Source organism: Dermatophagoides pteronyssinus, unplaced genomic scaffold (genome assembly GCF_027571235.1).
Source record: "Dermatophagoides pteronyssinus isolate colony J.1.1.1.1 unplaced genomic scaffold, Derpt_VIB-CSIC_2022.12 sq0018, whole genome shotgun sequence".
NCBI classification, from domain to species: Eukaryota; Metazoa; Arthropoda; class Arachnida; order Sarcoptiformes; family Pyroglyphidae; genus Dermatophagoides; species Dermatophagoides pteronyssinus.
The window spans coordinates 793,372-809,271 of record NW_027461542.1 but is presented as its reverse complement, the minus strand read 5'-3'; the positions used below and the strand labels follow the sequence as shown (position 1 = coordinate 809,271).

The 15,900-nt window shown below is 28.7% G+C and overlaps 5 protein-coding genes across 7 annotated transcripts; 3 read left to right on the top strand and 2 right to left on the bottom strand.

Moving 5' to 3' along the window:
• Positions 1-4,287: 4,287 nt before the first annotated feature.
• sqh (Myosin regulatory light chain sqh) lies at positions 4,288-5,776 on the bottom strand. The gene is made up of 3 exons (XM_027342178.2): positions 5,545-5,776; positions 4,892-5,221; positions 4,288-4,820 (listed from the first exon to the last, which is right to left on the bottom strand). Exons 1-3 carry the CDS (start codon positions 5,629-5,631, stop codon positions 4,713-4,715), a joined length of 525 nt encoding a protein of 174 aa, XP_027197979.1. The 5' UTR covers positions 5,632-5,776; the 3' UTR covers positions 4,288-4,712.
• Positions 5,777-5,866: 90 nt separating this feature from the next.
• Positions 5,867-9,995, top strand: rad50 (DNA repair protein rad50). Its single transcript, XM_075822609.1, has one exon. It carries the CDS (start codon positions 5,975-5,977, stop codon positions 9,947-9,949), a length of 3,975 nt encoding a protein of 1,324 aa, XP_075678724.1. The 5' UTR covers positions 5,867-5,974; the 3' UTR covers positions 9,950-9,995.
• Positions 9,996-10,080: 85 nt separating this feature from the next.
• CCT4 (chaperonin containing TCP1 subunit 4) lies at positions 10,081-11,993 on the top strand. The gene has a single exon (XM_027342174.2). It carries the CDS (start codon positions 10,223-10,225, stop codon positions 11,810-11,812), a length of 1,590 nt encoding a protein of 529 aa, XP_027197975.2. The 5' UTR covers positions 10,081-10,222; the 3' UTR covers positions 11,813-11,993.
• Positions 11,846-13,162, bottom strand: Cdk5 (Cyclin-dependent kinase 5). Its single transcript, XM_027342177.2, has 3 exons — positions 12,856-13,162; positions 12,618-12,779; positions 11,846-12,548 (listed from the first exon to the last, which is right to left on the bottom strand). Exons 1-3 carry the CDS (start codon positions 13,050-13,052, stop codon positions 12,008-12,010), a joined length of 900 nt encoding a protein of 299 aa, XP_027197978.1. The 5' UTR covers positions 13,053-13,162; the 3' UTR covers positions 11,846-12,007.
• A 25-nt stretch (positions 13,163-13,187) lies between these two features.
• Positions 13,188-15,171, top strand: LOC113792260 (acidic mammalian chitinase-like). 3 transcript variants are annotated; one of them, XM_027342176.2, is made up of 5 exons: positions 13,188-13,324; positions 13,568-13,796; positions 13,871-13,879; positions 13,952-14,589; positions 14,670-15,169. In XM_027342176.2, exons 1-5 carry the CDS (start codon positions 13,322-13,324, stop codon positions 14,919-14,921), a joined length of 1,131 nt encoding a protein of 376 aa, XP_027197977.2. In that variant the 5' UTR covers positions 13,188-13,321; the 3' UTR covers positions 14,922-15,169. The 3 variants fall into 3 exon arrangements, with proteins under 3 accessions (XP_027197977.2, XP_027197976.2, XP_075678725.1); XM_027342175.2 differs by lacking the exon at positions 13,188-13,324 and having other exon boundaries at positions 13,460-13,796; positions 14,670-15,171; XM_075822610.1 differs by lacking the exons at positions 13,188-13,324; positions 13,871-13,879 and having other exon boundaries at positions 13,460-13,796; positions 14,670-15,170.
• The last annotated feature ends 729 nt before the right edge of the window (positions 15,172-15,900 follow it).

Here is a 15,900-nt window from a genome sequence, read left to right as displayed (position 1 = left end):
TGATAATAATTTTCAATTCTTTCAAAATAAGGATTCATTTATTCAATGGATGAAAATTGAAAATGACATTTACTGCTTTATTCTTGGTCAGAAATTGATGATGAAACCTTATATCAACATTTTTTTTTGTTTTGTGTTTTTTGACAACTTAACACGTTCGCTACCGGAGATTTGGAAAAACACATAGAACTACAGCAAATAAACGACGCATATATGCGTCGCTGGTAGCGAACGCGTTAATTGGCCCATTCAATTGAACACATCATTCATGTGCCATCACAGAACGGAAAATAAGTGAATGAAATTCTGAATTCAAGTTTAAAAAATCATTGGAAAAAGATTCGACAAATCAAAATGGCCAAAAGAGGATTAACACTTTTGAATCCGATCGGATTAAGATTTGAAATTGAAAAAAACAATCAAAAAAAAAAACTTAAAAATGGAACGGAACAAAGCAAAACGAACATGTCTATTAAGCGAAGCAAACAATCAATTTTTTTCGGTTCGAAGACAGACAACATTTTTCTCATTTCTGTTGTTTCAAAGACCATAAAAGCTCTTCAACAAAACAACAACGAAAACAATGTAAAGTAAATACATACCCAATCCATTTGGAACAAAAGCAAAAAAAATGAATGAATGAATGAATGGAAAAAACAAACAAACAACCAAAACAAAGACAAGGGACCAACAACAACAAAAAGACAAAGACAAAGTACTTTCTACCAGACGCAAACAATAAATTCATTGGTGAATAAAACTAATCTCAAAATAGGGTCTACTTTTGACAATGATAATGGCTGGCTGACTGGCTGACTGGTTGGCTGTTTGGATCGAATGGTGTAACCTGAATCCATCCCTTTGTTCGAATGATGATGATGACGATGGCGAATGGTTTTTTTTTGGCCAAAAAAATTGTGTAAACATTTTCATCATTATTATCGTTTGTGTTCCAACGAACGAAGAATGGGCTAATTTTTTTCTTTTTTGGCCATTTTCAAGATGATGATGTTTACACAAGTTTCATTTTGATTGGAACGTTTCTTTCTTTCTTGCTTTTCTCTATGGTTTTATGTTGGAATTTGATCAATGAAAAATTCCAACCGAAAAAAAATTTGCTGCTTCTGCGCTACACTTGTCTAATGAAACAAAAAAAAATGGACAAATTTTTTTCCTTCATAAGAAGCCAATGATAGTGACATTGGTAAATTTTGATCGAAACAAAATGACGGTGACAAATTACCTGTCCCGACGACGACGACCAAGACGACTACGACGATGATGATCAAATGATAATATTTTCGTATGGTAGTCAGTACCAATAATATCAGTTGTCGTCAAATAGTCGCCGATCATTCAGTCATTCTTTTTTAACTTCATAGACCACTAATGAAGAAAACAAACCACCAGAACATACCATACCTTACCTTACCTTGATTTTATAAAATTGATAAGAAAAAAAATTTATAAAAATCATAGTCATAGTCGTTGATCATCCGAAAATCTGAAACAAAAAATCTGATCTGGATCTTGATCTTTTTTTCAGTGATGACCTCATACCGAGTCCCGAACCAAATGACAATTTTTCTCGATCGATCGATGATGATGATTATCGATTTGTTTTGTTTGACTAAAAGTCCAATGGCCTCAACTAACACAAAATCACTCCTCTGATTATTATTGTGTCTAGCCTGGTTACCTATTGTAACCTCTATTGTATTTGTTAGAATACAAAAAAAAAACCACAAATTGGTTGTAAATAATTTGTAAAACTAAAAGAAATATCGATTCAAAACAACAACAACAGCCAATACAGATATCATTATCAACCAAAAATGTCAATGCTGTTGTTGTTGTTGTTGTTGTTGTTGTCCCGTTTCTATGGAACAACAACAACAACAACAAATAACATCATCATCATCATAGTTCAATTCAATCAATGTTTTTTTCTTTCCCATTCTGATTTCTCTCGTTGTTGTTTTTGTTTTTGTTGTTATTTTTTCGGATTAAATTTCCCGAAAAAAATTTCCTACATTCATTGATTGTGAAATGAAATGAAATGAAGAAAACACAAAAATCTATTGTTCCCAAATGTGGATATCAGATTTACCTTGCCTGCTTTTTTCGTTGTTGGATGGATTTATCATGGAAAAAAAACTCAACCATATGGTCATAGTTATCATGCATACGAAATTGTATCCCAATTTTCGAAAAGTTACCGAGCAAAAAAAAAACAAGAAAAACCTATATGATGATTTTGAATCCCGGAAAATAGAAATTTCGAAAAAAAACTTTTTTTCCCAATTTTGGGTTATGTTGAGGAAAAAAACGAAGCCAATTAGAAAAAAAATCAATCCACTAACAAATGATATTGATATTCTGAAAATCATCTGACATCAGTCAATCGATCGATTGATTGATAATGTCCAAATATTTTTGGTTACATCTGGAAATGATCAATCAATCAATCAATCAATCAATTTGAAAAGAAAACTGTCATTCATTTTAGCTAATCATCTCTGTGTGTGTGTGTGTGTGTGTGTGTGTGTTTGTTTGTTTGTTTGTCAATTAAGATTGTCGGATGTTTGATCATCATCATCATCATCATCTGTTTTGTGTCGGCCGACAGCCGAAAGAAAAAAAAAGTCAAATTTTTCATTTTCAAAAAAAACGAAAACAAAAATTCATTCAAAAAAAAACCAACAGCAACAAAAACAAATATTTACTTTTCACATCAGAAACGGATGTTTTTTCTTTCTCTGTTTTAAATGGACCGGCGAATCATTTTCAATTGAAATTCATTCACAAACAGATTCAGCTGAAAATATTGCCAGTAAGTAATTACCATCGTTGACAATGAATTTTCATTATTTTAAATTACATCATTACCGGGAGTACGATGATGATGATGAATTTTCATCAACCATTTTGGATTCATTTTAATGATTATGTTTGGGTCTTTGTTTAATTCTTCGTTTAGATAATAATGTAATAATAGACCATCGTCATCATCATCAAAAAAAAAGAGATAAAATTACCAAAAATGATGATGATTTTCAAGATTGAATTCTGTTGAATTTTCATTGACAATTTCGTTGTATTTTTCTTGCTAGTTTCAGGATTCATTTTCCCAAGAAAACAAAAAAGTAGAATTTTGAAATTTGAATTTCTTCTTTTTTGGGTAAAAATAGAAAAACATCATTATTATGTAGGCGACAATTCGATGGCTAGAAGAAAAAAGGGAGAATGAGGAACCAAAAGTTAAAAGTTCAGATTACAATTTCACTTTCTCTCTCACTAAATCTATCTTTTACCGAATGTGTAATGCAAATGTTTACATAACAATCATCATCATCACCAGTTTTGTGTGGAAAATGAATTCATGAGAACAACAACAACAACGAATCTTTGATTCATTTACAAAGAAAAAAAGATCATTATCTTTGTTTTCGTAAATTCAGAATTTTCTTTGTGAATTAGCAAGCAAATGAACGAAACAAAAAAAATCAAACGACAAATGACAACATAATCAACAATGACAGCATCAGCCTATTTAACAGAAAATTAAATGCTTACCATAATCACCCTCTTATAAATCGCTTTTAATCAAGATCAATCTTTTTTTTCTATCTAAATCAATAATGATCTTTTTATTAATGATACTTTTTTCTTAAAATTTTTCCTAGATTTTGATCCAAAGGAAGAGACCATCATCAATTGGCCAGAAATTTATTAGTTTCGAAAAAAACTGAACTGAATTGAAATGAACTAAAACTTTGGAAGAAAAAAGACATTATCATTATATTGATGTGAAATATGAGATGCATTGTGCCCACATCGAATGTACCATCTCATTATAATTGCAAAAAAAAAATAGAAACTATAGAAAATTGAAATTGACATTTGCATTGTCATTTTGTTCTCAAAAACATCACAAAATTATGATGATGGTACAAATGAAAGAAATATTATGTTTCAAAATTTTTCGGTTGTTGTTGTTTTGGTTGGAAAATTGAATTTTTTTTCATGGCAGAAACAGATCAAATCATCAGACATCATTATCATTAATGTAATAGATCGATGATGATGATTACAATGATTTTGATTGTAATCGTATGGTTGATGTTGAATCAATAATCAATAATCATTATTTCCGAATAGATCATTTTCAAGCATTTTTTTTTGTTGAAATCGATTGATTGATTGGAAATTCAATCATCATCAAATCTTATGATCATTATCATATTAAAATTCATTATGTTTTTTCTCTTTCTTTCTTCTTACATTTTTATTTTTTAAATAAATCAATATCAGTTACAACAACAATATCAACAACAATGATAATTGTTTGACATTGTCAACAAACAAAAATATCTTAAATATTCGTTTCGTATCTTAATTTTTTTGAATACAATTTTGTTTTTTGAATAAAAAAACAACAGAAAAAATACATAATAATCATCATATTTGACATGTTTAGAGATAAGAAAATTTTCAATAATTTGTTTTTGTTGTTTGAGCCATTATTTTGTTGAAAATCGTTATTTTTTTGTGACGAAATTAAATCTTTTGTTTTGAGAAGCAAGAAATTAGTGAAAACTGGAATTATTGATGTTGTTTTGAGAATGATCCAAAGTTTTGGGAAATTTTTTTTTGTTTGGATTATTGATCCCTGAATAATGATAATAAAACTGAATGAAGAAATACTATTTTTATTGATCATCTTTATCTTTGGCACCATGTTTAACGATACGTGTAAATTCAACATAATCAAATTGTCCTTTTTTATCGATTGGTGCTTCACGAAACATATCATCAACCTGTAAGTGTAAAAAAAAGGTAAAGGGCAGAATTAGCATTTTAGATTTTGAAAAATTTTCGGTAAACTTACATCTTCATCAGTAAAACGATCACCCATTGTTGTAAGTAATTCACGTAATTTTTCCTCATGAATAACACCGGTATTATCTTCATCAAAACAAGCAAATGCATTTTTAATAACATCTTCGGGATCAGTTCCTTGTAAACGTTCACCAAATAATGTTAAAAACATTGTAAAATTTATTGGTCCTGGTGCTTCATTCATCATTCCTTCTAGATATGGATCATCTGGATTTTTACCCAATGATGCTAACATATCATGTAGATCTTCTTTATCAATAAAACCATCACGATTTTGATCAATCATATTGAATGCTTCTTTAAATTCTTGTATTTGTGCCTATAATTCAAATAATAATAAAAAAAACATTATCATCATTATTTTTGTAAAAACAAAAACAAATTCAAAAATAAATAAAGTATTGCATCCGATTCGTATGTATGTTTATATATAAACAAAATATACATCCGCAAAACATGCAATATTGTGACGAAAAATGCCACACCTAAATGGTGGTTTAGTGATTGAATTGGACATCAATTTTTTTTGTTTTTTGTTGCGAAATTCTTTGATAAGAATTTCGAATGGAATCGATTTTTTTCAATCGATAATTATATTCTGGTTTTTTTTGCTGATTAATTATAATAAAATTTTCTAATTACCTGATCAAACATAGCAAATACATTTGATGTTGCTCGTTGTGCACGTTTTTTGGTTGCACCACGTCCTTTTTTATTACGGGTATTCATTTTTTTCAATATTGAATTATCCACAGGCGTCAATTAAGATTTAGATTTAAGAAAATGAAGATTTTTTTTTTGAAAATTTTCAAAATAAATGTCAAAAACACGATGATTTTCGGTTCGGCAAAATTGATTGACACAAAAACAACAGTGCGATAGAAAACAACGGAGCAAATCAAACGATGGACGACTATTGATTTTTTTCTCGAACGATATAATCGATATTTTGTTTTCGATATTTTGAATAGAGTGGTTTTTCAAACAAACAAACCGAAAAAAATTCGTTTCAAATCGTAAACTCTTGTTTCTTTTTTTCATTTTTATCCAGAAAATCTTTGATCAAATAATAATGACACATCTTCAACGATTAAGCATACAAGGTATACGAAGTTTTGATCCAAATGAACCACAAGAGATTCGTTTTTTCCCTCTAACAATTATTATCGGTCCAAATGGTGCGGGTAAAACATCGATAATTGAATCATTAAAATATGTTACAACCGGTATGATGCCACCAAATAGTAATAGTGGAAAGACATTTATTCATGATGTACAATTTATGGATAAATCAATTGTTCGTGGACAAATTCGTTTATTGTTTACTGATGTTGAAAAAAAATCCACAATAATAACACGCTCGATGCAAGCAACATTAAAATATCTAAAAGATAAACCACAGATAACATTTCGTCAAATGAATGCTGTAATTAAACGTGGTAATCGATCGATTGATCAAAAATTGGCCGATATTAATACCGAATTATTGGAATTGATCGGTGTATCCAAAGCCGTATTGAATAATGTAATATTTTGTCATCAAGAAGATATTCATTGGCCATTAAGTGAAGGTAAAATTTTAAAAGAAAAATTTGATGATATATTTGGTTCGGCTGCCTATACAAAAGCATTAGAATCGATAAAAAAATTACGTGATGAAGAAATGATTCAGCTAAGATTATTGGAAAAAGATGTTGTTTTTACACAACATATTCGTAAAGAAGTTGATTCAAAACGTAAACAAATTGTGGAAGAAAAATCCAAAATTGAAGTTGAAAAAGAAAAAATCCGAAATCTGGAATCAAAAATCAATCAACTTGATAGTCGAATAAATGATTTGATTGATAATGAACAATATGCTGAAATGATGTCGAAAAAAATATCCGAATTAATTGGTTCGATTGATGAAAAACGAAAAAATATTGATGAAATTGGTAAAAATTGTAACCAACCGGAATTGATCGAATTAAATCGTCAACAAATTGATGAACGTTTAGTTAATTTTGATAAGAATTTTAATGAATCAAAATCAAAAAAATCATCGCTTGATTTACGATTGATCGAATGCAATGAACAATATGATCAAATTGCGAAAGAAAAATCAAAATTTTCATATCATCAAGCACAGATTGATTTTTATCGAAATCAATTGGCAAAATATTTTGACAATGAAATCAATGATATTGTTAATGGTCAATGGTCATCGATATTAATTCGAGAAAATTATGAAAAAATTAATCGAAATGATTGGAAATCGATTAAAGACGAATTTTTTGATAATTTTATTGAATATCTTCGAAAATTGATTGAAAATTCAGAGAATTTAATTGAAAATAGTCAACAAGAACAATCGAAAAAAGATTCAGAACTTAAACAGCAATTTGATACAATTAAAAATGAAAAAGATAAAATTGAAATGGAAATTGAATTTCGTAAATCTGAACAACAAGATCTGGAAACAAAAATCGATACTATTCAAAATGAAATGGATAATTTACCCGGAAATTTTTTCACCAAATTAGATGCAGAGATTTCAAATCTTGAAATGAAATTGAATAAAATTAATCAAAAACAAAATGAAATTGATTCGAAAACAGAAATTGATCGTTTAGAAGATCGAAAAAAATCATTACGATCAGAATGTGATTCATTAAAAGAACAAATTCAACATGATCAACAACAGCAAAAATTTTTGGATTATTTCAAATCAGAACAACAAAAAATTAAAACCGAAATGAAAACAATTCGTATGAATAATTTGGAATTATTCAAAGAAATTTCAGTTGATTGTGATAATTTTTCGGAAAAACTTTCCACGCTTATTGATAAAAAACATCAAGATTTTGATGCGAAAATCAATGAAATTAAAAATATTGAACAACAACTATCTGAACAGACAATTTTATTGAAAAATCAAAAAGAATTATTAGCGACCAATGAAAATAAATTGAATTCAATGAATGAAAAATTAAATGGAATTTGTTCCATCGATGAATATAATGATTATCGTTTAAAAATTGAAAATGATTTATCGGAATTACGTAAAGAAAAAGCAAATGAAGAAAATATGACAAAAGTTATGGATAAATTTATTACGATTATTGATCAGAATCGAATATGTCCAATTTGTGAACAAGATCTTTCCGGTGATTGGCAATCCGCCAATAATGACGGTGTTAATCGTACATTTACGGCTGATAAACTTATTAAAAAATTGGAACAATGTAAATGTGAAAATCCAGAACGATTAGCAATGATTATGGATAAAATTGAAAAGATTGAACAAAAATATAATCAATTATTATTGATACAAAATGATATTGAATCTATACCGGATTGGAATCGAAATATTTCCGAATGTAATGTAGAAATTAAAAAAGCTTCAGCAAATATTGAAAATTTACAACAATCATTAATCAAAAATAATACTGAATCAAATTCAATAAAATCAATGATTAATGAATGGCAAAAATGTTTACAACAAGCAAATAAATATGATAATCTTTTTCGTGAAAATATTGATTTGAATACGAAATTACATTCGTTTGGTTATTCTGAATCACAACAGCCATTAAAATCTTTGGAAGAATCAAATCAACAATTACAATCAAAAGAATTTGAATTAAAAACATGTGATTCGCAATTATCAAAAATTCAATCTGATTATTTTGAAATGATTGAACAGAAAAGTAGATTACAAAATCAATTACAATTGGCTGAACGAAATCGTATTGAATATTTACAAAAACAACAAAATCATATGCAAAATATTCAAAAACAAAAAGAATTTATGGAAAAATTGAAACAAAATGATGGAAAACTTATCGATTTGGTAGCAAAATTGACCGAAATTAATCCAAAAATTGAAACATTACAAAATGAAATGAATGATCATCGGAAAAAATGGCAAAACAATCGTGAAACAATGCAACAAACAATTCAATCACAACGAACATCATTACAATCATTGAAAACAATTGGTAAAGAAGTAGAAAATTCATTGGAAAAACTTAAAGAATTACAAAGTAAAATATCTGGTGATTATCTGGATAATCTTGATAAACAATTATCAAAATTTGAAATGGAAAAGAAATCGATTGTAAATGAATTGAATATGATCAATGAAATGATTATCAAATTTGAATTGAATAAACGTCAATTATTAGATCGACAATTGATTCTTAATTTACATGAAGAAATTCAGGAAAAAGAATCGCAATTAAAAGAATTTAAAGATAAAATTGGTTCATCATCATCATCAACAAATATAACAACAATACGTGAAACACGTATTCGCGCTGAACGTGAACGACAAACAATGGCAACATTAAAAGAAACATCCAAAACAAAAATCAAAGATTTATTGGAAAAAATTAAAGAAATTGATGATGAAATTAATAATAATGATGAATATCGTAATGCAAATAAATATTATAATGAAAAATGTATTGATAAAGTAATTAGCGAATTGAATTGTGAAGATTTGGATAAATTTTATAAATCATTGGATAATACAATAACATCGGTTCATATGTATAAAATGGAAGATATTAATAAATTGATTGATCAATTTTGGCGTGTTTCCTATCAGGGTAATGATATTGAATCGATACAAATAATGGTTGATCAAGGTGAAAGATCAGCTAGTGCTTTAAGACGTACATATCATTATCGTGTTGTTATGATTAAACAAGGTAAAACATTGGATATGCGTGGCAGATGTTCAGCTGGACAAAAAGTATTGGCCTGTCTTATTATACGTATTGCATTGGCATTATTATTTTCAAATAATTTTACTGTTATTACATTGGATGAACCAACAACCAATCTAGATAATGCTAATATACGAGCATTAGCTAAAGCTATTGTTAAATTACGAAAAATGAATGAACATCTTCAGATTATTATCATAACACATGATGAAGATTTTCTTCAATCACTTTCAACTGATGATTATGTTGATCAATATTATAAAGTATTTAAAAATGATAATGGTTATTCTACTATTGAACTTCATTCAATTCATTCCGAACAAATTATTGAATAATTTTTAAAGATTTTTTTATAAAAATGTTGAAATAAATGAATAAAAATTTGAATTTTTACAATGAACAAAAAAAAAATTCGACTTTATTGAGTTGAAATAGTTGTTCTGTTGCATGCCGGTGTTATAATAGACAAAAATCATTGTCTTGAAAAGGCGTGCTCTCGTTCGTGTTGTGAATTTCAATTGAAAGATTTTTAGTTTAGTTTTGTAATCAAATTTTTTTTTTAAATCAATTTACTTTTTTGTTGTTGATCCTAAAGATAAAAAACGAAAATGACAGCAAACATGAAAGCCTTACCAAAATCGAATGAAAAATCATTCAAAGATAAAGAAAAACCGACCGAAATTCGTTCGTCGAATATTGTTGCAGCCAAAGCCGTTTCAGATGCCATCCGAACATCATTAGGTCCAAAAGGTATGGATAAAATGATTGAATCATCGAACGGTGATGTTACCATTACGAATGATGGTGCTACAATTCTGAAACAAATGCGTGTATTACATCCAGCCGCAAAAATGTTAGTAGAATTGAGTAAAGCACAAGATATTGAAGCTGGTGATGGTACTACATCGGTAGTTGTATTAGCCGGTTCATTGTTGGATGCAGCGGATAAACTTCTTAAACGTGGTATTCATCCTTCAGCAATTTCCGATTCATTTCAACGTGCTGCAACAAAATCTGTTGAAATAATGGAAGGAATGTCAATTCCAGTCAATTTGGATGATCGTGATACATTGATCAAAGCGGCAACAACCAGTTTGAATAGTAAAGTTGTATCACAACATTCATCACTTTTGGCACCAATATCGGTGGATGCTGTATTGAAAGTACAAGAAAATAATAATGTCGATCTAAAAGATATTAAAATCATTCGAAAACTGGGTGGAACATTGGATGATACACAAATGTTTGATGGTTTGGTTTTACCACAAAAATTTGCCAATGATTTTGGTATGAAAAAAATTGAAAAAGCTCGTATCGGTTTGATTCAATTCTGTGTATCACCACCAAAAACTGATATGGATAATCAGGTAGTTATATCGGATTATACACAAATGGATCGAATATTGAAAGAAGAACGTCTTTACATTTTGAATATTGTAAAACAAATTAAAAAAACTGGCTGTAATGTTCTACTTATACAGAAATCTATTCTACGTGATGCATTGAATGAAATGGCTATTCATTTTTTTAACAAAGCTAAAATTGCTGTCATACGTGATGTTGAACGTGAAGATATTGAATTTGTTTGTAAATCATTGGGTTGTCGTCCGGTTGCTAGTTTGGATCATTTTGTACCCGAAGCATTAGCATCGGTTGATTTAGTAGAAGAAGTTTCAGATGCAAAATTTATACGTTTTTCTGGAATTTCATCACCAAATGCTAATCGTACGGTAAATATTGTTATTCGTGGTTCGAATAAATTGGTTTTGGAAGAAGCTGAACGATCATTACATGATGCATTATGTGTTATTCGTTGTTTGGTTATACGGCCAGCATTAATATCAGGTGGTGGTTCTTTAGAAATTGAATTATCACGAAAATTGACTGAATTTAGTCGTACATTGGTTGGATTAGATGGTATATGTTTTCGTTCATTTGCCGAAGCATTAGAAATAATACCATATACATTGGCTGAAAATGCTGGTCTTAATCCGATTGTTACCGTTACTGAATTACGTAATCGTCATGCAAATGATGAAAAATATACCGGAATTAATGTACGTTTAGGATCAGTATCGGATATGTTGGCCGAAAATGTTGTACAACCATTACAGGTTTCAATTGCTGCTATAACATTAGCATCGGAAACAGTACGATCATTATTGAAAATTGATGATATTGTACACACTGTTCGTTGATAATAATGATAAATATTTTTGCAAACATATTGATTTACTTTTTTTTTTACCAGTTTTAATAACAACACTTTGAAAAAAAATTGATTATTATAATACAGGTGTGTGGAATATACATGTAATGCATTGCATGTGGCAACCAAAAAAAAATTATTAAAAAAGAATTTTTGAAAATGTCCTGAAACTAATATATTTCGTTTAGTTACAATTATTACGAAGTGATGATGGTAAATCATTAAAATATTGATGATTCATTGCATCTCTTGCTGACATTCGTTGTGATGGATTACAAACTAATAATTTTTGTAATAGATCACGTCCTTTTAGATTTAATTTCGGTACAACTTGCATAAAATTTGTTGTCGGTTGATAGAATGGAAAAATTTTAAAATCAGGTAATTGTGATACACCGGGCCATGTATCTTCAGTAGGTGTACCTAATAATTTAAATATTCGTTTTAATTGATCATCAACATCACTACCGGGAAATAATGGTCTTCCTGCATTAGCCAATTCGGCAAATATACAACCAGCCGACCAACAATCAATAGATGTTGTATATAATTTGGCACCAAAAAGAACATCGGGTGGTCGATACCAAAGTGTAACAACTTCGGCCGAAAAACAACGAACCGGTATACCGAATGCCCGTGCTAGACCAAAATCGGCTAATTTTAGTTCACCATTTTTATTGATTAATAAATTCTGTGGTTTCAAATCTCGATGTAATACATTGTGACTATTTGTGACGAAAAAAACAAGTTATTGAATTGAATCAAAAATCAAATAAATAAATAAAACTACAAACCTATGACAAAATTCTAATCCACGTAATAATTGAAACATAAAACTTTTAACAACATCTGGATCAATTTCACCATTTAAACTGTCGAAATATTTTTTCAAATCTTGATCACAATGTTCAAATACTAATGTCAATTTTTTTTCACTATGTAAAACATCATAAAGTCTGTTTTGTTTTATTGGAAAAAAAAAGATTTAAAATTTTGGTTTAAAATCATCAATATTCAATGAAAAACACATACCGTACAATATTTCGATGTTCCAATTCTTTCAGTAAACATATTTCACGTAATGCTGATGATGGTACACCTTCATCATCATCATCCAAACGAACACGTTTTAATGCAACTATTTCACCTGTTTCACGATTTTTACCTTTAAACACTGTACCATATGTACCTTCACCAATTTTTTCTAATTTTTCATATTTTTGCATCATTACGTTTAGTTTTTTGGAAAATTTTTCCAAATCATTTTATCAATTTTGATCGATTTGAGTTTTTTGGAATTTGTCAAAACATTCTCCCTTTCCAAAGAAAAAAATTCATAGAGTACGTGCGACCTTGCATTCGATTTTTTTTTTTTTCGAAAAAAAGGAAATTTTTTTGTTGTTGTTTTTAGTTTTTATTTTTTTTTCTTCCTTCAGTCGCATCCTGACATTTATTTTTTCAACCACGAATAAAAAATCACCAAAAAGCTGAATAAATAATGGTTTGTCATTTTTGTTGTTGTTGATAAATTGTTGATAATGTTTTTTGGCGGACAAGACAACAAATGTCCACCAAAAAAAAAATAATCTTCACATTTTACATTTAGCATTTCAGTTCATCCGCTCATTGTGTGTTTGTGTGACACTGAAAACAAAAACTTCTCTATTTTTTCAAGAAAAATATGAAAATTTTAATTTTTTTCCTAATTTTTTTTCTTCTTTTATCATCATTATCATTATCACAGAATATTTTCAAACGTATATGTTATCTACGACCTGAATCAAATTTTCCAATCGATTATGTTATACAGAATAATATCTGTACACATATTATTATTGCATTTGTTTCGATTGATTCGGAATCGAATTTATCATTCGATCAAACATTTATTGATTTTTTACAACTTTGTCGACAATCAATCGATACGATTAATAATAATGAAAATTATCCAAAATTAATGTTTTCGATTGGTGGTAAGTTTTTGTTGATAATTTTTTTTTTTTTAAACAATGGAAATTAATTCAATTCAATTCCCTTTATCAAATAGGTGGTGGAGGTTTGTTGTGAAAATATTTTTCAAAAAAAATCGAATTAAACTAATTTTCTCATTTTTTTCCCCTCTTATTAGCCGGTGGCTGGAAGATGGCGTCATCTACCGATGAACGTCGTAAACGTTTTGTTCAATCAATTTTACAATTTATTCAACAATATCAATTAGATGGTGTCGATATTGATTGGGAATTTCCATCATGGCCAAAAAAATTAACACAATATTCTGAACGAAATGATTTTATTAAATTATTACAAGAAATACGACGAAATTTTGATCATGAAAAACAAATTTCGGGTAAACATTTGATATTAAGTGCAGCAGTTGCTGCACAATTTGTTATCATACAGGTTTCATATAAACCGGTGGAAATGGCCGAATCAGTTGATTTTATCAATCTAATGACTTATGATTATTTTATTCATAAATGGTATTGGCCTTATGTTGGACATAATAGTCCATTATATTCACCGATAAACTTGCCATTTAATTTTATCAATGTAACAAAAACATTTTCCGTTGAATGGTCAGCTGAATATTGGGTAAAAATTGGTATGCCTCGTCATAAAATTATGGTCGGTATACCAACATACGGTAAACGTTATACATTGTTTCATTCGAAAATTAATTATCCTGGAGCTATGGCTATAAGTGGTGGAAATGATATGACCTATAGTGAAGTATGTGAATTTCTTAAACGTAAAAATACTGTTGAGGTAAGTTATGAAAAAATGTGGAATATTCTATATCATTATCTGATTGTTTTCCTCAATTCTTTCATTCAAAACAAACACAGAAATATGATAGCATAGCACATTCACCATATGCACATAATGAACGTGAATGGATTAGTTTTGAAAATCAAAAAAGTGCCTCAAAAAAAGCCAAATGGATACAAATGAAAAATTTTGGTGGTTTAATGATATTTTCATTGAATGCTGATGATTATCGACAACAATGTTCCAATATTGATAATGACTATAATGATGCTAGTAGAATATTGTTTCCAATTCATATGGCTATACGTGATTCAGTGATTAATTCTTAAATTAAAAATTTTTAAAGTAATTCTCAAGGCCATCCTTATAATTCATCGTGATCATCCATTATCAATAATCAAAAAAATAATAATTAGAACATTATGATTATAATAATTATTAACCATTGATAATTTTTTTTTGTTTTGTGAATAATTTTTTTTCACATCTGCTCATCTGATTTTCTTGTTGTTATCCATGTTGTTGTTATTGACTATGTATGTTGTTGGTTATGAAAGTTTTTTTTTTGTTCAAAATATTAATTAATTCAATTTTACCTGGATAAATTAAAATTAAAAAAAAAATTAGTAAAAAGTCAACGCCTTTTTGAAAAAAAATTGGCCATATGGTTTCTTTTTGGGACTTTTTTCGTTTTTGTTCATATCTGGAAAATCCGATTTCCATCTCAGTGGCTATAATGAAATGTCAAAAACAAATGCTGTTGTTTTGTTGTTTTTTCTGTATCGATAGGTTATCTCATCCGAGGTATCAAAGCGTAGGTGGTTTTGTTTTGTTGGTTTGGGTTATCAAAAACATCTAAAAATCAATTATTATTACCAATCACTAAAAAAAAGATGATAAGATATGGAAATCCCTCAAAAAATAAAAATCGAATCGAATTGTCAGAAAATCAATCAGCTATGCTTATTGTTATAATCAGTAATGATAGATAGAGGCAAAGGTCATAAGGTTCTAAAAATATCATCAACGAATGAACGAAAATGTCACCATTGAATAACAATGTAAAAATGCGTAGGTGGGAACAAACACAATGCAATTAGTTTTTTTGTTTGTTTGTTTGTTTGTTTTCTTTTCTAATATCCAAACATTGTCAATCTAATCATCGACAACAACAACAACAACATTATCATCATCAGAAACAAAACAAAAAAAATTCAACATAATCTGATTGCCAGCAGAGAAAAAATCGACAACTACAATGACAACAATCGATAATTTTTTGTTTGTTTGTTTCCGATCGATCGATCG